Here is a 23609-nt window from a genome sequence, read left to right on the forward strand (position 1 = left end):
CTTTTATGTATTGAGTTTTGTAGATAGTGGAGATGGACATGAGGAACACTGTAAAGAGTGATCTGTGCCTTGTGTTATGGTCATGTGTTCTGTTGAGGTTACAAAGGAGATGTTTGAGGGGAGGGTTAATATCAGAGTTATGTTCTATGTATAATAGGTAATAAGTATGGATGTTTTGTAAGTGGTATAGGTTTAGTGTATTGAATATTGGTGAGTGTGCTATTGTAGTGAGAATCTCCATATCATTCTAACTGCAGCCTTTTGTTGGGTAATTAGTGGTCTGAGATGGTTAATTGTTGTTGAGCCCCATGCACAAATTCCATAGGTGAGATAGGGGTAAATAAGAGAGTGATATAGGGCCAGGAGGGCTGACTGTGGAACATAGTACCGTATCTTCGATAGTATGCCTACAGTCTTGGAAATTTTCTTAGAAATTTGATGTATATGTGTATGAAATTTGAGTCTATTATCAAGGTGGATTCCTAAGAATTTTCCCTCTGTTAGTTTTGTGATAGGTGATCCATTTATCATTATGTTAAGAGGGACATCTGTAGCTCTGTTACCAAACTGAATGAAGTAGGTTTTGTCAATGTTTAGTGTAAGTTTGTTAGTCCTCATCCAGGTAGATATTTTCTGTAATTCGGTATTTACAGTATTGGCTAGCGTGACTGGGCTCGGGGTGAGAGAAGACGTATGTAGTGTCATCTGCAAATAGTGTGGGTTTGAGTAATTGCGAAGCATTTGGAAGGTCATTTATGTATAGGAGAAAGAGAAGAGGGCCAAGGACACTTCCCTGTGGGACACCAACTGTAATTGGTTGTGCAGAAGAGTTTGCCCCATTTGCGTACACATATTGGCTTCTGTTGCTGAGGTAAGACTTGAGGTAGTTGAGGGAGTGCCCTCTTATACCATAGTGTGACAATTTTACGTGGAGCAAGTCATGGTTAATAAAAAAAAATGTATATATACATACAGATCTGCCATCACAAATCCGGCAATCATTTATTCGGTTTCTTCAGTTATTCGGCACTAATTTTGGCTAGCATAATTTCAAATTTCCAGGGTCGCCACACCAACCTGCTGGTACTGTTTGGTGGCGCTACTTGCTTCATAAGTCATTCCAATTTCTTTTTCTCCATTTATTGTTTTAACCTGTTTACTTTTAGCCCTAGCCATGGTTCCAATGAATAAAAGAAATGCTTCTCATTATGTAAAGCATCAACACAGTACATTATCCATTAAAGATAAGGTGGCTTTGAAGCCACTGTCGGTTGCCATGAGCTCAGTCTCATGATGCAGGAGAATATGCTTTATTATTACGCTAATATCAACACTACAGCTTATTTGCCTATCACAATTGATCTAATATGACATAATAAACAATATAAATAACATAAAACATGTTAAATACTCCAGAATGAATAATATTTGGCATAACACTGAGCAGTTCGACGAAGGTATGAAGAGGATATATGGTATACAAATACCATTCTCCTATCCCTGTCTTGGGGGCTTATATTAGAGAAAACGGAGTATAGCACAGGGTTAACTGTGATATACACTCGGACTGCACCATAAACCTGAAACAAAAAAGTTATTTTCTCTATATAGATTATCACACATAGCAGCATATGTGTAGAAAACCTAGGATAACCCAAAAAAGTCAACATGGCTTATTTTTAGTACCTGTCTTGGGTTAGTCATATATGATTTTTGGTAAATATTCGATTCCCAGCCAGGGCAGAAACATTAGGCGTGTTTCTTTACACCTGTTGTCTATGTTTACCCATCAGTAAATGGGTACCTGGGTGTTAGCCGACTAGTGTGGGTGTTCTCCTGGGACACTGACCTAATTTTCTTGAAATACTCTGCATAACAAGCGGCTTTCTATACAGTAGTATGTCACTGATGTCAGCTAGGCCTGTATACCTTGTACATGTACGTGTAGTAAATAAAGGTACAGTGGACCCCCGGTTCTCGATGTTATCGGTATCCAATAAATCCGGTAACCGATGCATTATATCGCAGAGAATTTGCCTCAGTTCCCGTTACAAAACCCAGTATGCGATGCGGTTCGTACGAGACATGTCCACGTGTGGCCTGAACTCCCCCGTGTGTGCCAGTGTTTACAAGCCAGCAAGTGTGCGCGCATCTAAGGATACATTCGGTATATTCCATATTATCCATATTATCACTGTTTTTGGTGCTTGTTTCTGCAAAATAAGTCACCATGGGCCCCAAGAAAGCTCCTAGTGCCAACCCTACGAGACCAAGGGTGCTAATGACTGTTGAAATGAAGAGATAATTGCAAAGTACGAAAGTGGAGTGCGTGTGTCAGAGCTGGTCAGGTTGTATAGTAAACCCCAATCAACCATCTCTACTATAGTGAGCAGGAAAACGGCAATCAAGGAAGCTGTTCTTGCAAAAGGTGCAACTGTGATTACGAAACAGCGACCACAAGTGTTAGAAAATGTTGAGAGACTGTTATTGGTGTGGATAAATGAAAAACAGATAGCATCTCTCAAGCGATCATCTGTGAAAAGGGTAGGCAGTTGCATGACGATTTGGTAAAAAAATTGCCTGCAACTAGTGGTGATGTGAGTGAATTTAAGGCCAGCAAAGGTTGGTTTGAAAGATTTAAGAATTGTAGTGGCATACATAGTGTGATTATGCATGGTGAAGCTGCCAGTTTAGACCAGAAAGCGGCTGAAAAATATGTGCATGAATTCAAGGAGTACATAGAGGCTGAAGGATTGAAACCTGAACAAGTTTTTAATTGTGACGAAACAGGCCTGTTTTGGAAGAAATTGCCAAGCAGGACCTACATTACTCAGGAGGAAAAGGCACTCCCAGGACATAAGCCTATGAAGACAGGCTTACTCTTCTGATGTGTGCCAATGCTAGTGGTGATTGCAAAGTGAAGCCTTTATTGGTGTATCACTCTGAAACTCCCAGAGTGTTCAGGAAAAACAATGTCCTCAAGGCTAATTTGTGTGTGCTGTGGAGGGCAAACAGTAAGGCATGGGTCACTAGGGACTTTTTCTATGGCTGGTTACACCATGCATTTGCCCCCCAATGTGAAAAATTACCTAATTGAAAAGAAATTAGACCATAAGTGCCTCCTGGTATTAGACATTGCCCCTGGTCATCCTACAGACTTGGCAGAGCGACTTTCTGGGGACATGAGTTTCATTAAGGTCAAGTTTTTGCCTCCTAATACCACTCCTCTCCTGCAACCCATGGACCAGCAGGTCATTTCCAACTTCAAGAAACTGTTCACAAAAGCTATGTTTGAAAGGTGCTTTGAAGTGACCACAGATACATACTCTATTGACTCTAAAGGAGGTTTGGAAGGATCACTTTAATATCCTCAACTGTGTAAACCTTATAGGTAAGGCTTGGGAGGGAGTGACTAAGAGGACCTTGAACTCTGCCTGGAAAAATCTGTGGCCAGAATGTGTAGACAAAAGGGATTTCGAAGGGTTTGAGGCTAACCCTGAGAAGCGTATGCCAGTTGAGGAATCCATTGTGGCATTGGGGAAGTCCTTGGAGTTGGAGGTTAGTGGGGAGGATGTGGAAGAGTTGGTGGAGGAGGACAATGAAGAACTAACCACTGATGAGCTATTAGATCATCTTCAACAGCAAGAGGCCACACCTGAGGAAAATGCTTCAGAGGAGGGGATAGAGAAATTGAAGAAGTTGCCTACTTCAAAGATTAAGGAAATATGTGCAAAGTGGCTTGAAGTGCAAACCTTTATGGATGAAAATCACCCTCACACAGCTATTGCAAGCTGTGCTGGTGACTATTACACTGACAATGTTGTGAAACACTTTAGGAAAGTCATAAAGGAACGAGAGGTACAGGCTTCTATGGACAGATATGTTGTGCAACAGAAGTCCAGTGACTCTCAAGCTGGTCCTAGTGGCATTAAAAGAAGAAGGGAAGTAACTCCGGAAAAGGACTTGCTACCTCAAGTCCTAATGGAAGGGGATTCCCCTTCTAAACACTAAGACCATCTACACTCTCCCCTCCTCCCATCCCATCAATCATCACCAGATCTTCAATAAAGGTAAGTGTCATGTAACTGTACATGTCTTCAGTTTGTGTGTATTAAAATTAATATTTCATGTGGTAAAACAAAAAATTTTCATACTTTTGGGTGTCTTGCACGGATTAAGTTGATTTCCATTATTTCTTATGGGGAAAATTGATTCGCTTTCCGATAATTTTGGTTTACGATGAGCTCTAAGGAACGGATTAATATCGTGAACCGGGGTCCACTGTATTATTATTATTATTATTATTATTATTATTATTATTATTATTATTATTATTATTATTATATTATTATTATTATTATTTTCTCAGTTGTTTGTTGGGTTATCTTATTCAAACTTGGGCAATGTATGATGGAAAGATACTTCTTAACGTACACCAAAAATGAAAGAAATAAGACCATAAATAGCGGAGTTCACTTCTCAGCCATTAGCGGCCACTTAGCGGTATATTTATATATGTTTTTATGGTTATATTCTCATTTTTTTGGTCTCATTTGATAGAATGAAATATATATTACAGAAATATATATGATTTTGATTGCTTTCATGACGAAAAGTATCTTGAAATTGCTGTCACAGTAGCGAAAATGTTCTGTTCTTTAGCGAAGCTCAAGAGTAAACAAATTAAATTCAATCCAATTCAAGTTTATTCTCTATAAGGGTTACAACATAGGGTTTACAGGTTTTGGTTATTGTGTGGTTTACATGTTATAAAATACTAATTACAGAGGGGGCCACTAGGACACCTAGCCTGGCTAGGCATTTCAAGCAAACTTAGATTAATTCTTAAGAATAAATCCTTACAGATTATGGTATTAAGGCTAAGTGACTACATCATAATTTGTGAGTTTAGCAATGTGAATGCTTTTGTTTTGGCACAATACAAAGTGTCTATATTGGAGTATCATAGGCAAACTTATGACTAGTTAGGATTTATTATTTTAAGATTAAGATTATTATTTCTGGGTTTATAGTCAGTGGGTAAGTGAGTGTAATTGTGAACCACCAGGTGGTTATCATGTAGTTAGTTGTTGGGGTGGATCAGGGAGATAAGATGTTTTCTAACTGTAGTTTTGAAAGTGATGAATGTGTCTGCAGTTCTAGAGTTTTCAGGTAGGGTGTTCCAGATTTTAGGTCCTTTGAAATACATTGAATTTTTGTAAAGGTTTAGTCAAACACGGGGAATGTCATAGAGATGTTTGTGTCTGGTGTTATGCCTGTGGATCCTGTCACAACTATCAAGAAAGTGTTTTAGGTCAAGGTTAATAGTGGAATTTAAGGTCCTGTAGATATAGATTGCACAGTAGTAAGTGTGGATGTTCTGAACAGGGAGTAAGTTTAGATCTATGAAGAGTGGGGGGGTGTGTTGCCAGGGATGGGATTTAGTGATTATTCTTACTGAACATTTATTTATTTATTTATTTTATGCTGAACATTTATTTATTTATTTATTTATTTATTTATTTATTTATTTATTAACAATTTGAGCATACATACAGAGGTACAAAAAAATACAGATAAGAGCAGCATGCCAAAGCCACTTATACTATGCATAGCATTTCGGGCTGGCTTAAAATTAACTAAGCAATGATGAAATCAGTGATAGTACATTATTGTAAACAGATAACTATAAAGCACAAATGAGTATTACAAAGACAGGTCATATGGTTGCATGCATTGTTGTACATTCAGTCGTATGGAGTATTCTGTTAGGTAGTGTATTTAAAAAATAATAAAGTTCCCAAACTCATTCCCAAACTCATCCACTAACCTTTGCAATTTTTCTTTAGAATCTCCCATAAGCACAGTATCATCAGCAAAATGTAACTGTGTTAATTCCCATTTTGAATTTGATTCCCCATAATTTAATCCCACCCCTCTCCCGAACACCCTAGCATTTACTTCTTTTACAACCCCATCTATAAATACATTAAACAACCATGGTGACATTACACATCCCTGTCTAAGACCTACTTTTACCAGGAAGTAGTCTCCCTCTCTTCTACACACCCTAACCTGAGCCTCACTATCCTCATAAAAACTCTTTACAGCATTTAGTAACTTACCACCTATTCCATATACTTGCAACATCTGCCACATTGCTCCTGTATCCACTCTATCATATGCCTTTTCTAAATCCATAAATGCAATAAAAACCTCCCTACCTTTATCGAAATATTGCTCACATATATGCTTCAATGTAAACACTTGATCTACACATCCCCTACCCACTCTAAAACCTCCTTGCTCATCTGCAATCCTACATTCTGTCTTACCTCTAATTCTTTCAATTATAACCAGGAGCTTACCAGCAATACATGGGTTATGTTACAACAAAAAGGGATTGTAAGTATGCAATATGAGCTTTCCTTGCACGTTAACATACAAAAAAAAAAATGCTAGCTAGCTATGTTGCAATGACAGTGAGATAAATCACCATGCCCGACTTCTTTGGGCCACCTTAGGTAACTCACACTTTACTATGTATGCATGCATGTATGTATGTACGGGTGTTTGTTCAGCTGTATGTAGATGAACCAGTACCCAAACAAACTCACTCACACATGTTACCATGTATGACAACTGTTATCACATACAACAAGTGCACACATTAGTGCTTAGAATACACTTCTGCTGATACTGAATTAACCTATATATAAATCACACACGATAGCATCCTTAGGTCTCTTCTATATCTGAGAAACATCAATGAGATGAATAGCATTCTTGTCTTTGAATAGTATGAGTAGGGAATCAGCTGATGTTGTTTACTCCAGCCAGAAGAGCTGTCAGCGCCATCTGTCACCACCACTAAAACTAGGCCTTTTAAAGTTGGGTGCCAGAAATCTAAAACTTGCATTTGAGTTGCTGAGGGAAGAGCAGGAGAGGAAGAAGGAGGGGTTGTGGGTGTTGGTGGCACTTGGGGGTGGCATGCAGCGGTGGGTGAATTGCTAGGTGTTGCCTGTAGAATGAGCTAGCCTGGGCTCTAATACTTTTTACTCCACCTCAATGGTTCGAAGAGTAAAAAGGAAGAGGTTAGCTAGCTGTGAAGGCTGGAACACTTATTCCATCTTAATATAATAAGCACTACAAGCTCACTGTTGCCTGCTGGCTACCCACCTTCCTCGCACATTCCTCAGCCACATTAGGCCTACGTTGGTACTGATGCTCACACACTTTCCTGGTTCAGTGACTTCTGCCTTTACTGGATGCTATGGTAAAGGTGGAGAGTTGAGAATACAGGAGAATAGGGGGGGGGTGAAGGAGGCACCTTCACCTCTCTTCACATAGTGAATATGGGTGAAAGTCACAAGCAGGTAATGCAGTGCCTCTCTCAAGGTCATTGACTTTGCATTATGCACTGCGTGGGGGAAGATTGTTTTTTTACATTGTACACACCCACCACACAGACCCCTTTCTCTCATGTCTAAGCCAAAATTTACTGCTCACAGCATATTTGAGGGTGCTCTTTAAATGCAGATTTACATGTGTGACACTGGCATCAGTAACATAGATCAACATGGAAGACAGTGAGAGAATTAATGGTTGCTGCAAGCATCACACATACACCAAATTTCATTCTAGATTAATCTTTCTTTCTTTCAACACACCGGTCGTATCCCACCGAGGCGGGGTGGCCCAAAAGGAAAAACGAAAGTTTCTCCTTTTACATTTAGTAATATATACAGGAGAAGAGGTTACTAGCCCCTTGCTCTCAGCATTTTAGTCGCCTCTTACAACACGCATTGCTTACGGAGGAAGAATTCTGTTCCACTTCCCCATGGAGGTAAGAGGAAATAAACAAGAACTAGTAAGAAAATAGAAGAAAACCCAGATGGGTGTATATATGTTTGTACATGTATGTGTAGCGTGACCTAAGTGTAAGTAGAAGTAGCAAGACGTACCTGAAACCATGCATGTTTATGAGACAGAAAAAAAAAACACCAGCAATCCTACCATCATGTAAAACAATTACAGGCTTCCGTTTTACACTCACTTGGCAGGACGGTAGTACCTCCCTGGTTGGTTGCTGTCTACCAACCTACTACCTGTAATTCTAGATTAATAATAACACATAATACACATGCCACATAAGATATTGCAGGCTAAATGGTGTATTAACAATGTTCACGAGTAAGATGGAAACAGTTTTAGGACATTTAAGATGTGTTGCCCACTAGGGGCTTTTTCAGTCCAGTACAATAGATGGAGTATATGTAGTAGGTACAATGTCAGTATGCTGCATGTTGAGGCAGGAGCTACTTGAGGGTGCTGTCCTTATAAGCTCAAGATGCAGATTATTATTATTATTATTACTATTATTATTATTATTATTATTATTACTTTCATGGGAGAGCACTAAACCCACAGAGGTCAGAGAGTGCTTGAGTGAATGGAAAATAATTGTTTGGTCCAAGGAAGGGAAAGTCAGGTTCAATTCCTCAGATCAAGGGCCCTTTACTGGCATCAAGAAACCTCCCTTGAGGGGTATGGGGTTTCAGGATAGAGAGAGCACTCTTCCATGTAGCACTTAATTTGAAATGCATGAATGGTTCACCAATAGATTTCACAATAAAGTTAAAATTATATAATGTTTACCAAAGTAATGCAGTTGTCTACATTGATTTATTTGGGACCTTCTTGAACAGATAGTTGATGTTAATTTTTTGCAAAAATGTATGTAAAAAAAATAATATTAAATCTTACCTAATACTTTTTAGCTGTGATATGTTAGTGTGGCAAGAGGAATTTAGATTTTGGCTCTTTGAGGGATTAGCAGCAGCCATTGGTGTTATTGCAGGACTATCAACAGCTTTGAGATATCAGAAACTTCGTTCACAAGGCCGTTTAAACCCATATCTCTTACCAAAGACATCAGTTTGAGGTAAGTTTTTGATATGCAGTAAAACTTTTATTGATAAATTAGACACATGTGCAACTCTTGGGTATCTTTATTGAGAAAACGTTTCGCCACACAGTGGCTTCATCAGTCCATACAAAGGAGAATCTTGAAGAACAGGAGGAGAATGAGGTAATCAGTCCCTCAACCTTGAGTCGATGTGGTCAGTCCATCAATCTTGAATAGAATACGGCATACGTGCTGAGAAGGAGCTTATAAACCGTTGGCAGGAGAGGTGTAGCAGTCATAGGTCGTGTAACATTTGTTCAGTGTTGAAGTAGGTCGTGCCCAAGAATTAGGCAAAGAATTCAAGTATTAAGATCCCAAGAAGTTGCAGTGTCTGACAGGTTTGTAGATGAATGGTTCAGAGAACCGACATGTTGATAAATTAGACACATGTGCAACTCTTGGGTATCTTTATTGAGAAAACGTTTCGCCACACAGTGGCTTCATCAGTCCATACAAAGGAGAATCTTGAAGAACAGGAGGAGAATGTTACACGACCTATGACTGCTACACCTCTCCTGCCAACGGTTTATAAGCTCCTTCTCAGCACGTATGCCGTATTCTATTCAAGATTGATGGACTGACCACATCGACTCAAGGTTGAGGGACTGATTACCTCATTCTCCTCCTGTTCTTCAAGATTCTCCTTTGTATGGACTGATGAAGCCACTGTGTGGTGAAACGTTTTCTCAATAGAGATACCCAAGAGTTGCACATGTGTCTAATTTATCAACATGTCGGTTCTCTGAACCATTCATCTACAAAACTTTTATTGTTGCATTTCAACGTTGAAAGTCTTACTGCATTCTCTTGTTTATGACTAACACCAGACACAATGATAATACGGTTAAGACTGAGGCATCTGGCCATTTGGAGCTACCAGGGCTTACTGCCGCATGAATATTGTTCTGGTTTCCTTCCTTGTTACAAAAAGTGTCATTTATATACAGCTGAAGCTGTGTATAAATGACACTTTGTAGTGTCATGTATTTAATAACTGGCCTCTTTTCAAATATATAAGTCAGTTGCAAGCATACCTAAAACATAACATATATATATTGGGAGAAATTAGTTCCTAATAAATTTTTATGCTAGGCAAACCCCAGTTTCCCTTAAACACTCATGTTAAACTTAGAGATGCATTCCATTAAATTTGGTTTTTAACTTTTCTGCTTCATCAAGCCATTTCAGGGTCAGTTCCCAATTAGTGTCGTTTTGCCATGTAAAATAGCAGTGTACATGTGAGCTTTTTCATTATTTATTAACCCTTTGAGAATTCAAGCCGTGATTCTACACCTTGTCCACAGGGTCCAAGAATTTAAAAAAAAAAAAAAAAAAAAAATTCTTATGAAATGGTAAGAGAATCTTTTTCTGAAGGTAATAAAACAAAAAAATATGAAATTTGATGGAAAATTGATAAAATTACACTATTGCGAATTTTACTGCATAAGTGATATTTACACATCAGTCAATTACATTATTCCAGTCAACCAGATTCTTAGCTATTTCATTAGTATTGATTCTATTTGATTGAGTGAGCACAAGAAACTGCCCAATCAACTATTTCAACTACCCATTAAAGTGATCAGAAATTGGTAATTTGGCCAATTTCACACAAAGCCCATAATGCCTAGGCATAATAGAGGCTCTCTTTGCATTGCATCCCATTATTGTAAATACATAATCTCAGTGTACTATTTGCAAAGACATACATAAATAAATAAAGTTCAAAATATTCCAATTTCAAATTAGGGTCCAAAATAAAGTGCAGGCATTTCTAGCACTAAAATAACATTTCATCTGTTTATTAGTTACATTTCCAGGCTTTACACCCCTCAAGGGAGGTTCCTTGATGCTGGTGAGGGACTCTTGATCTAGAGAATTGGATCTGTGCTTCGGTTCCCTGAATTGAGCCTGAATATCTTCCACCCCCCCCCACATGTGCTGTATAATCCTACAGGTTTAGTGCTCCTCATGGAATTCATTTTTACAGATAAATTCCATTTTGATTTTTTATTCACAAACAATTTTTATTCACACCAAAAAAATAGAAAATTTACTGTTATGCAATATTATAATAATTATATAAATAATATCAGTTTTTTTTTTTCCCAACAAGTCGGCCATCTCCCACCAAGGCAGGGTGACCAAAAAGAAAGAAAATCCCCAAAAAGAAAATACTTTCATCATCATTCAACACTTTCACCTCACTCACACATAATCACTGTTTTTGCAGAGGTGCTCAGAATACAACAGTTTAGAAGTATAGAAATACACAATACAGTGGACCCCCGCATAACGATATTAATCCGTTCATGAGAGCTCATTGTTATGCAAAATTATCGTTATGCAAATGAATTTTCCCCATAAGAAATAATGGAAATAAAATTAATCCGTGCAAGACACCCAAAAGTATGAAAAAAAATTTTTTACCACATGAAATATACATTTTCCTACACACAAAGAGAAGGATACATGCACAATAGTAGAGTAGTACATGCACAGTATATATTGTGCATGTACTACTCTACTAAATGAAGAATAAATGACACTTACCTTTATTGAAGATGCAGCAATGACTGATGAGACACTGTGTCCTGGGAGTGCCTTTTCCTCCTGAGTACTGTAGGTCCTGTTAGGCGTTTTCTTCCAGAACAGGCCTTATCACACTGTGTATGCCACTACGATTCTTAAATCTCTCAAACCAACCTTTGCTGGCTTTAAATTCACCAATATGAGCACTAGTTCCAGGCATTTTTCCCTGTTCACCTAGGTGTTAGTCGACTGGTGTGGGTTGCATCCTGGGAGACAAGATTAAGGACCCCAATGGAAATAAGTTAGAGTCCTCGATGATGCACTGACTTTCTTGGGTTATCCTGGGTGGCTAACCCTCTGGGGTTAATTGTTTCTCGGTAATTGTTTCACGTTAAGCCACACCAACGACACTCTCTCCACATCTTCGAGTAATACAGCTGACGGTGGTGCAGCAACAACAACAGCTGTGGTGCAGCTGACCATGGTGCAGCAGCAGCTGTGGTGCAGCAACAGCTGACTGGTCCAATTTATCAGCTGACCGTGGTGCAGCAGCAGCAGCTGACTGTGGTACGATAGTATTTATCACCCTTTTTACCACAGGGTTGGCACTAGAAGCTTTCTTTGGGCCCATGGTGGCTTATTTAGCAGTTACAAGCACTATAAATAATGGAATAATACAAAATGTATCGAATGTATGCATGCAACTGGCCACCCTGGCTTGTAAACAATGACGGCAAGGCAGGCGCTCAGGCTGGACGGACAGGTTCGGGACGAGTCATGTTCAGAAACAGCTGATGGTGCAACAGCAGCTGACCGTGGTGCAACAGCAGCTGACTGATCCAGCAACAGCTGACTGATCCAGCAACAGCTGACTGGTCCAGCAACAGCTGACTGATCCAGCAACAGCTGACTGATCCAGCAACAGCTGACTGATCCAGCAACAGCTGACTGATCCAGCAACAGCTGACTGGTCCAGCAACAGTTGACTGATCCAGCAACAGCTGACTGGTCCACCAACAGTTGACTGATCCAGCAACAGTTGACTGATCCAGCAACAGCCGACTGGTCCAGCAACAGCTGACTGATCCAGCAACAGCTGACTGATCCAGCAACAGCTGACTGATCCAGCAACAGCTGACTGATCCAGCAACAGCTGACTGGTCCAGCAACAGTTGACTGATCCAGCAACAGCTGACTGGTCCACCAACAGTTGACTGATCCAGCAACAGTTGACTGATCCAGCAACAGCTGACTGGTCCAGCAACAGCTGACTGATCCAGCAACAGCTGACTGATCCAGCAACAGCTGACTGATCCAGCAACAGCTGACTGGTCCAGCAACAGCTGATAGTGGTGCAGCAGCAGCAGCTAACTGATCCAGCAACAGCTGACTGGTCCAGCAACAGCTGATCGTGGTGCAGCAGCAGCTGATTGTGGTGCAGCAGTAGCTGACTGATTCAGCAACAGCTGACTGGTCCAACAACAGCTGATCGTGGTGCAGCAGCAGCTGACTGATCCAGCAACAGCTGACTGGTCCAGCAACAGCTGATCGTAGTGCAGCAGCAGCTGACTGATCCAGCAACAACTGATCATGGTGCAGCAGCAGCTAACTGATCCAGGAACAGCTGACTGGTCCAGCAACAGCTGATTGTGGTGCAGCAGCAGCTGACTGATCCAGCAACAGCTGACTGGTCTAGCAACAGCTGATCGTGGTGCAGCAGCAGCTGACTGATTCAGCAACAGCTGACTGGTCCAACAACAGCTGATCGTGGTGCAACAGCAGCTGACTGATCCAGCAACAGCTGACTGGTCAAGCAACAGCTGACCGTGGTGCAGCAGCAGCTGACTGTGGTATGATAGTATTTCTCACCCTTTTTACCACTGGGTTAGCACTAGAGGCTTTCTTGGGGCCCATGGTCACTTATTTTGCAGATGAAATCACCAAAAACGCTGTAATAATACGAAATGTTCCGATTGTATGCTTGGATGTTACCGCGGAGGCTGGCTTGTAAACAATGCCACCGGCGGAACATGTGAAGCTGGCTCAGGCCGCACATTAGAAGCGTCTCGGACGAATAGCGTTGAGCGAGTTTTTTAGCGGTATGCGAGGCAAAATTTTAGTGATAAAATGTATCGGTATGCGGATTTAACGTTATGTGATGCCAACGGTATGCAAAGGTCCACTGTATATCCCTCCAAACTGCCAGTATCCCAAACCCCTCCTTTAGAGTGCAGGCATTGTACTTCCCATTTCCAGGACTCAAGTCTGGTTATATAAAATAACCGGTTTCCCAGAATCCCTTCACTAAATATTACCCTGTTCACACTCCAACAGCTCGTCAGGTCCCAAATACCATTTGTCTTCATTCACTCCTATCTAACACGCTCACGCACGCTTGCTGGAAGTCCAAACCCCTCTCCCACAACACCTCCTTTACCCCCTCCCTCCAACCTTTTTGAGGACGACCCCTACCCCGCCTTCTTTCCCCTACAGATTTATACGCTCTCTATGTCATTCTACTTTGATCCATTCTCTCTAAATGACCAAACCACCTCAACAAACCCTCTTCAGTCCTCTGACCCTCTGACTAATACTTTTATTAACTCCACACCTTCTCCTAATTTCCACACTCCGAATTTTCTGCATAATATTTACACCACACATTGCCCTTAGACAGGACATCTCCACTGCCTCCAACTGCCTCCTTGCTGCAGCATTTACAACCCAAGCTTCACACCCATATAAGAGTGTTGGTAATACTATACTTTCATACATTCCCTTCTTTGCCTCCATAGATAACATTTTTTGCCTCCACATATACCTCAATGCACCACTCACTTCCTTCATCAATTCTATGATTAACCTCATCCTTCATAAATCCATCCGCTGACACGTCAACTCCCAAATACATGTATCTGAAAACATTCACTTCCTCCATACTCCTCCTCCCCAATTTGATATCCAATTTTTCTTTATCTAAATCATTTAATGCACTCATCACCTTACTCTTTTCTATGTTCACTTTCAACTTTGTACCTTTACACACACTCCCAAATTCGTCCACTAACCTTTGCAATTTTTCTTTAGAATCTCCCATAAGCACAGTATCATCAGCAAAAAGTACCTGTGTCACTTCCCATTTTGTATATAATTCCCCATAATTTAATCCCACCCCTCTCCCGAACACCCAAGCATTTACTTCTTTTACATCCCCATTTGTAAATATATTAAACAACCATTAATTGACATTAGACATCCATGTCTAAGACCTACTTTTACCGGGAAGTAGTCTCCCTCTCTTCTACACACCCTAACCTGAGCCTCACTATCCTCATAAAAACTCTTTACAGCATTTAGTAACTTACCACATATTCCATATACATGTACAGTGGACCCCCGGTTTACGATATTTTTTCCTTCCAGAAGTATGTACAGGTGCCAGTACTGACCGAATTTGTTCCCATAAGGAATATTGTGAATTAGATTAGTCCATTTCAGACCCCCAAACATACACGTACAAACGCACTTACATAAATACACTTACATAATTTGTCGCATTGGGAGGTGATCGTAAAGCGGGGGTCCACTGTACTTGCAACATCTTCCACATTGCTTCCCTATCCACTCTATCATATGCCTTTTCTAAATCCATAAATGCAATAAAAACTTCCCTACCTTTATCGAAATATTGCTCACATATATGCTTCAATGTAAACACTTGATCTACACATCCCCTACCCACTCTAAAACCTCCTTGCTCATCCACAATTCTACATTCTGTCTTACCTCTAATTCTTTCAATAATGACTCTACTGTACACTTTTCCTGGTATACTCAGTAAACTTATTCCTCTATAATTTTTACAATCTCTTTTGTCCCCCTTCCCTTTATATATAGGGACTATACATGCTCTCTACCAATCCCTAGGTACCTTCCCCTCTTTCATACATATATTAAACAAAAATACCAACCACTCCAACACTATCCCTCCCCCCTGCTTTTAACATTTCTGTCATGATCCCGTCAGTTCCAGCTGCTTTACCCCGTTTCATTCTACGTAATGCCTCACGCACCTCCCCCACACTCACATCCTGCTCTTCTTCACTCCTAAAAGATGGTATACCTCCCTGGTCAGTGCATGAAATTACCACCTACCTTTCTTCATTGACATTTAAAAGTTCCTTAAAATATTCTCTCCATCTCCCCATCTACTAACTCCTCTACTCTGTTTTTAACTGACAAATCCATTTGTTCCTTAGGTTTTCTTAACTTGTTTAACTCACTCAAAAAATTTTTCTTATTTTCATTAAAATTTCTTGACAGTACCTCTCCCACTCTATCATCCACTCTCCTTTTGCACTCTCTCACCACTCTCTTCACCTTTCTTTTACTCTCCATATACTCTACTCTTCTTATAACACTTCTGCTTTGTAAATACCTCTCATAAGCTACCTTTTTCTCTTTTATCACACACTTTACTTCATCATTCTACCAATCACTCCTCTTTCCTCCTGTACCCACCCTCATATAGCCACAAACTTCTGCCCCACATTCTAATACTGCATTTTTAAAACTATTCCAACCCTCTTCAACCCCCCTACTACTCATACCTGCACCAGCCCACCTTTCTGCCAATAGTTGCTTATATTTCACCTGAACTTCCTCCTCCCTTAGTTTATACACTTTCACCTCCGTTTTACTTGTTGTTGCCATTTTTCTCTTATCCCATCTACCTCTTACTCTAACTGTAGCTACAACTAGATAATGATCCGTTATATCAGTTGCCCCTCTATAAACCTGTACATCCTGGAGCCTACCCATCAGCCTTTTATCCACCAATACATAATCTAACAAACTACTTTCATTATGTGCTACATCATACTTTGTATATTTATTTATCCTCTTTTTCATAAAATATGTATTACTTATTACCAAACCTCTTTCTACACATAGCTCAATTAAAGGCTCCCCATTTTCATTTACCTCTGGCAACCTCCACAACAATTTTACCCACTTTAGCATTAAAATCCCCAACCACAAGTACTCTCACACTTGGTTCAAAACTCCCCACGCATTCACTCAACATTTCCCAGAATCTCTCTCTCTCTCCTCTATACTTCTCTCTTTCCCTGGTGCATATATGCTTACTATAACCCACTTCTCACATCCAACCTTTATTTTACTCCACATAATCCTTGAATTAATACATTTATAGTCCCTCTTTTCCTGCCATAGCTTATCCTTCGACATTATTACTACTCCTTCTTTAGCTCTAACTCTATTAGAAACCCCTGACCTAATCCCATTTATTCCTCTCCACTGAAACTCACCCACCCCCTTCAGCTTTGTTTCACTTAAGCCAGGACATCCAGCTTCTTCTCATTCATAACCTCCACAATCATCTCTTTCTTATCATTCACACAACATCCACACACATTCAGACTTCCCACTTTGACAATTTTCTTCTTATTCCTTTTAGTAATTATTACAGGAAAAGGGGTTACTAGTCCATTGTTCCCAGCATTTTAGTTGACTTTTACAACACGCATGGCGCATGGCTTACGGAGGAAAGATTCTTATTCCACTTCCCCATGGATATAAAAGGAAAAGTAATAAGAACAAGAACTAAGATAAAATGATAAAATCAAAGAAAACTCAGATCTTTTCTTCTTTCAACACACCGGCCGTATCCCACCGAGGCGGGGTGGCCCAAAAGGAAAAGCGAAAGTTTCTCCTTTTACATTTAGTAATATATACAGGAGAAGGGGTTACTAGCTCCTTGCTCCCGGCATTTTAGTCGCCTCTTACAACACGCATGGCTTACGGAGGAAGAATTCTGTTCCACTTCCCCATGGAGGTAAGAGGAAATAAACAAGAACAAGAACTAGAAAGAAAATAGAAGAAAACTCAAAGGGGTGTGTATATATATGCTTGTACATGTATGTGTAGTGTGACCTAAGTGTAAGTAGAAGTAGCAAGATGTACCTGTAATCTTGAATATTTATGAGACAGACAAAAGACACCAGCAATCCTACCATCATGTAAAACAATTACAGGCTTTCGTTTTACACTCACTTGGCAGGACGGTAGTACCTCCCTGGGTGGTTGCTGTCTACTTATATTAGATCGACCAGTTGACGTGTATTGGAGGCGTGATGTCATTTGTTTTCTCTTGAACATTGGCAAAACTCGAACATTTCCGCTATTTTGAGCTCAATTTCAAGTTGTTTTCAGTACTAAAACCAATCAAAATTATCTTTACTTCTGTAATATATCTTCCATTCTGTCAAATGAAACCAAGAAACTGCAAATATAACTGTAAAAACCATACGAAAATACACCGCAAATTCACGGTTTTAATCCAGAAACACAGCCACAGTTTTTTTTTCAATATGCACTGCATGCTGCATGATTTGTTTTATAGGGTGCACACTTACAACATAGATCCATTCTCCCATATCTAGGCCCAAATTTACTGCTCACAGCTTATCAGAGTGAGCTGAGCTCATGGCATACAACTGTGGCTTGGACCCAGGCTTCAAAGCTGTAGAACCACGGGATGAACCCTCAAAGAGTTATGGACCATAAGTCATATAAATTGTTGTACAAATTAAATTAATAGGCTGAGAGTTGTTATATTTTAAACATTAAATAACTTTTTTCCAAAATCATATTGGTGTGGGATTCATATGTAAAATCCTTCATTTGTAATCAGAGTGGAGGCCATGCTAATCTCCCTAATCTGTAGAAATATACCTAGCTGGATGAATATTATAAGGTTGGCATGGTGTAGTGGTTACAGCACTGTCCTACTAAGTTTTGGACTGTCATTCCATGGGTTCAAATCCTGTTCATTCCAAGAGTTGTTTACTCATGGAACAAACAGGATACAATCACTCAAAATGCAATTTTTTTTGTAGGGGGAAAGTAACTTTTTTGTTATTTCTTTATACTCATTTTTATAAATTTCAGTTGTATTATACTCTTATTAATATTGTCTACCACTACTGATACCTGAAAGTTTGTCATATTTTCGTATTGCAGATATATTATTTATTAAAATCAGAATCCTTATATACTTTGATACATAAGTTGAAAAGTTCCTAATTATGCAATGCACTTTAGGTATTCTTTATTTCATGTTTTTTTTTTTTTTTTTTTTTTTTCAGTGGGCTTCTCAAGTTTGATATCAAGTCAACATGATGCAGGATAGTTTTTACCTGGAAGGCAGGAAAGATGGTGATGAGCTTTGGGTTCCTGGTGAAACTCTTGTAGCTTTGTTTGCTCTACAGTATTGTTATAACCCGGCAGTCAGTGTAGTGCTGGTGGAACAACAGAAACATATGTTTTGCTTACCCTCAGCCACAATACATTGTAACAATGAAAGTATCAGTGATACTTTAAGCTTGGAAGAGGATCCTTGGTTCCCGATAACTGTGAGTAGCTTGAATTTTGAGATAATTATAAAACAAGAAGTAGACTGTCCAGATATGATTAAAAATTGTATGTTGCCAGCAGTTATGATGGTATCACAGTCTTGGTGTGTAGCTGGGTTATGTTCTTCTCTGAGGTTTGTTTTGAATCAGACAGTTGAAATGCATCCAAAACATTACTGCAAAAACCTTTTAGGATTTAGAGGAGGATGCTTGCAAGCATGTGCTGAAGTCAGTGTATGGACAAAGTTCTGTGAAGTGGAGACAATTACGACACTTAAAAGTGTTTTTAGGGGTCATTATTTCAGTAGTGAAAAGATAATATTGCCAGAAGACATGTTAAGATATGAGCACCACCTGCAGTACCCACCCATTCTTCACAATGCACTGAAGAAAAAGCAAGAGTACATCAAAAGTACATTTCAAGATAAAAATGCACAAAAGAAGCTGTGTCAGAAAAAACTTTCTGAACTTCCACAACTAGAACACAAATATGCAGAAGGCTTAGACATGACTTTGGCTGACATTATACTTTATGCTAGTTTCCACATAATTATATCAAAGGTACAAACATTTGTAGACGTGGAAGATGTGTTTCCTCTAGTCACTAAGTGGTATAAACTCATTTCTTGTGATAATCATGTTCAAAGGGCATTACCTGTTCTCCAGAAGGCTTTAGTTCACATGTCTACTGAGGAAACTATTAGCACTTCTGTTGAAATTGTAATTCCTGAAATTCCTTTTGAGAGTATATACAAAAGTGACCCCGAAAGGTATAAGCCTCGCTGGAGGGCATTTACCCATCAGAATGACATAGACAAAGTTTTGGAAGTCTTAGAAAAAGCAGCTATCAAACCAGTTTTTGATGCCCATCCTTCAGCTGTCATCTCACTCCCTTGGTCATCTTTTCCATCAGCAGTAAGTCCACAAGAGGGCCAGCTTCCTTTGTCTAGACTGAATAGAAAGTGTCAACAACTAGAAAATGTTGTTTCTGCCATACAGATTTTTGCTAAAAAGGGTGATGTGATTGTTGATTTTTGTGCTGGAGGAGGTCATGTTGGTATAGTTGCTGCCTTCTGTCTTCCAGAGTGTAAAGTGTTACTTGTTGAAAATAAAGAAGCCTCATTAGTCCGAGCTAAGAAGAGAGTTGAAGACCTCCAGTTAAATAATGTTACATTCATGCAGTGTAATCTTGACTATTTTAAAGGGCATTTTAATATAGGAGTTTGTCTACATGCTTGTGGAGTTGCAACTGATTTAGTAATGCTTAAGTGCCTAGAACAGAAGGCTGCATTTGTTTGCAGTCCATGCTGTTATGGAGGAGTTCAGTCAAATCACATTCTTAAGTATCCCCGTAGCCAAGTTTTTTGTAATTTGCCTCTTTCTTTAAATGAATACCTTATTTTGGGTCATGCTGCAGATCAAACTCATGATGAAAGCAATCCTAAAACTGGTCAGGGTCAGTTGTGTATGAAACTAATAGACACAGATAGACTAATGTTAGCAAAAACATTTGGATATAGTACAAAACTAGTTCAGATGCAACCAAAAACTTGTTCTCCAAAAAATCACCTCCTTATTGGCATTCCCCAAGGCTTACCTTGCACTAATTTTATGGGTACACAATTTAATAAAATTTAGAATATTAAAATGCACAAATGATTTTATGGTAGGTAGGCAATTTTGAATAAGTAAAAATCTACATACATTTTGGCAGGTTCACTGAGGATGACTTGTCATTTGGTAATACTAAAAAAAACTTTAAGATCAAGGGTTGTGTAGAAGTAGTCAGTGTAATGAAAAAAGACAAGCCAAGCATTTAAGGATATTTTATTGGAAATGTTCTGATCCTGGGGACTTTGGTCACTGCATCTGGAGTGACCAAGGTCCCAGGATGGAAACCTTCGATAAAATATCATATTGTCTGCTTTTTGTATCTTTTTCCACTACTTTTAGTACAAGTTGTCAGTGTAAGGTGGTGATACTATGGGCACACTTTTTCCATGCATAAAGCTGCTCAGTAGCTCTGTCATACAGCTGAAAATCAGTGTGCCAGTGAATCAACACAAGTGTACTCTGACTGTTATAATTTTGCCATTCCTGTTCCTGGCCTCATACACTTGTATGTTACAGTTCATGCCTCACAGGCTTTTAAGCATTTAGAGATGATAGTTATACTTAAAGTATCATACATTTAAGTGCATTCATTATAGCAAACTGCTCAGTGTGGAGAGTGAAATCATCATGCAAATCATTCATATTAGGTAAGAACCATATCTTTGAGTCAAAATTCTGGGAATCAGTGTATATGCCAGTGTATAAGTTGACTTTTTAACCCTTTGACTGTTTTTGTCGTATATATACATCTTACAAGCCAGCGTTTCGGACGTATTAATACGCATAAATTCTAGTGGCTTCAAATCAAGCAGGAGAAAGCTGGTAGGCCCACATGTGAGAGAATGGGTCTGTATGGTCAGTGTGAAGATAAGATAAGATAAGATAAGATTTTGTTCGGATTTTTAACCCCGGAAGGTTAGCCACCCAGGATAACCCAAGAAAGTCAGTGCGTCATCGAGGACTGTCTAACTTATTTCCATTGGGGTCCTTAATCTTGTCCCCCAGGATGCGACCCACACCAGTCGACTAACACCCAGGTACCTATTTTCTGCTAGGTGAACAGGACAACAGGTGTAAGGAAACGTGTCGAAATGTTTCCACCCGCCGGGAATCGAACCCGGGCCCTCCGTGTGTGAAGCGGGAGCTTTAGCCACCAGGCCACCGGGCCACCCGGCACCGGGCACCACATAAAAAAAAATCCTGCAGCACGCAGTGCATAATGAGAAGAAGAAAAAACTGACCGTTTTTTTTTGGATTAAAACGCTGAATTTGAGGTGTATTTTCGTATAGTATTTATCGTTGTATTCTTGTTTTCATGGTCTCAGGTGATAAAATGGAAAACATATTACAGAAATAGAGAGGATTTTGGTTAGTTTCATGATGAAAAGGACCTTGAAATTGAGCTCAAAGTAGTGGAAATGTTCGATTTTTACGAATGTTCAAGAGTAAGCAAATCACACCACACTTCCAATACACGTCAACTGGAGAGTCTAATATTCTTTCACTAGTGCACTGATATTATTTATACCATTTTTACAATGCTGCAGTAGTCTGCATAACAGTAAATTTTGTATTTTTTGTATGAATAAAAAATGAAAATAGAAAGCAATAGTAATACAAAAGGGGCCTAGAGACATGAGTAATGAACAGAGAATATGTTATTTTAGTGGCAAGAATGTTTACATTGTTTATTCTGGACCCTATTTTGAAATTGTCATCTTTTTTAATTTGCATGAAATTGGCCAAATTGCCAATTTCTGACCACTTATTGGATAGTTCCAATTGGTAAATGGGTGGTTTCTTGTACTCAACTGATAGAAAAAATGGAGTTCTAAAGAAATAGCTATGAGTTTGGTCAACTGGAACAACGGAATTGGCCAAAAACAGGGCTCAAAGTCGGCAAAATTGCCAATGCGTATAATTCTCCAAGACCGCTAACTTCACGGGAGTGTAATTCCGTGAGTTTTTGACCAAATTTCATACTTTTGGTGCCATTACCGTCGGGAAAATATTCTCTATCATTTCATAAGAAAAAAATCATTTTTTTTTTTTCCAAAAAATTTTACAACATAGAATGGCAGTTTCAGAAAGGGGCTTGCAACAGTCAAAGGGTTAAGCTGGGTATAAAAGTTGCTGATACGTGGCAGAAGTGAAAATAAGGCCATGGCTGCCTCATATACAGCCTTTGTTCACTTAGCAACATGTTTACTGACAACTCAAACTTACAACAGGCTCTCAGACCAATATGCATACCTAAATAATATATGTTAGAGCTGATTTCTTTTATTCTGTTTATTACAGTATACAGTACACTTCTGTATAAACATTTAAAAATACAGCCACTCCTCACTTAATTACATACTTGTTTACCAATGCCTCAGACTTACAGTAGGCTCTCTGATCAGTATGCATACCTAAATAATGTACGTATATTAGAACTGATTTCCTCTATTCTGTTTATTACAATGTAGAGTACACAGTATACTGTACAAACATTTAAAAATATACCAGAAATGTTATAATGGTGCAAAGGTGACATTAAAACAATATCAAAGATGGTTGACACAAACCCACTACCATTATAGTTATGCAGAGATGCAGTTACAGTGCAGCAACTCTCGGTATAGAGAGGGTCTCCACAACTTACTCATTTTAACCTAAGCGGTGAAGCTTTTGGACTAGAGCTTTATTCGCTTAAGTCACCAGAAATTGTGGAATTTTCATTATACAGAAGTTCTCGTGTGTACAGACTTCAAGTTTTCTAAGCCATCAGCCTAATCTCCTTAGAAAATAGAGAATAACGTAACTTTTTGTTCAACTGAATATTAAAGGTTCATTCAACTAAGAATGAAAGTCTTCTTAATTTATAAGTGGTATATAAAGTCTGTTTATATATAATTAACCCTTAACCCTTTGACTGTCGAAAGGCCCAATCCTGAAGTGTCTCCTGGTGTCGCAAAATATTCGAAAAAAAAAAAATTATTTTTTCTTATGAAAATGTTAAGATTATTTTTCTGATTGTTTGAGTCCCAAAAAAAAAAATTTTCCCATCAGTACTT

General features: G+C 39.1%; 1 protein-coding gene across 8 annotated transcripts in view; it reads left to right on the top strand.

Annotated features, from left to right (window-relative positions):
- The window catches only part of LOC128686346 (glutathione S-transferase C-terminal domain-containing protein homolog), a 70813-nt gene extending 47665 nt beyond the window's left edge, over positions 1-23148 (top strand). For 5 of the 8 annotated variants that reach the window (XM_070085913.1, XM_070085914.1, XM_070085912.1 and 2 more), the window contains 2 exons: positions 8781-8944; positions 18670-23148. In XM_070085913.1, coding sequence (XP_069942014.1) covers positions 18700-20574 — 1875 coding nt within the window. In that variant the 5' untranslated portion in view covers positions 8781-8944; positions 18670-18699 and the 3' untranslated portion in view covers positions 20575-23148. Of the gene's footprint in view, positions 1-260; positions 872-8780; positions 8945-18669 lie in introns of those variants that run through there. The other 3 variants (XM_070085916.1, XM_070085919.1, XM_070085917.1) reach the window with 3 other exon arrangements.
- The last annotated feature ends 461 nt before the right edge of the window (positions 23149-23609 follow it).

The sequence above is a fragment of the Cherax quadricarinatus genome, chromosome 17 (genome assembly GCF_038502225.1).
Source record: "Cherax quadricarinatus isolate ZL_2023a chromosome 17, ASM3850222v1, whole genome shotgun sequence".
In the NCBI taxonomy this organism is placed as follows: Eukaryota; Metazoa; Arthropoda; class Malacostraca; order Decapoda; family Parastacidae; genus Cherax; species Cherax quadricarinatus.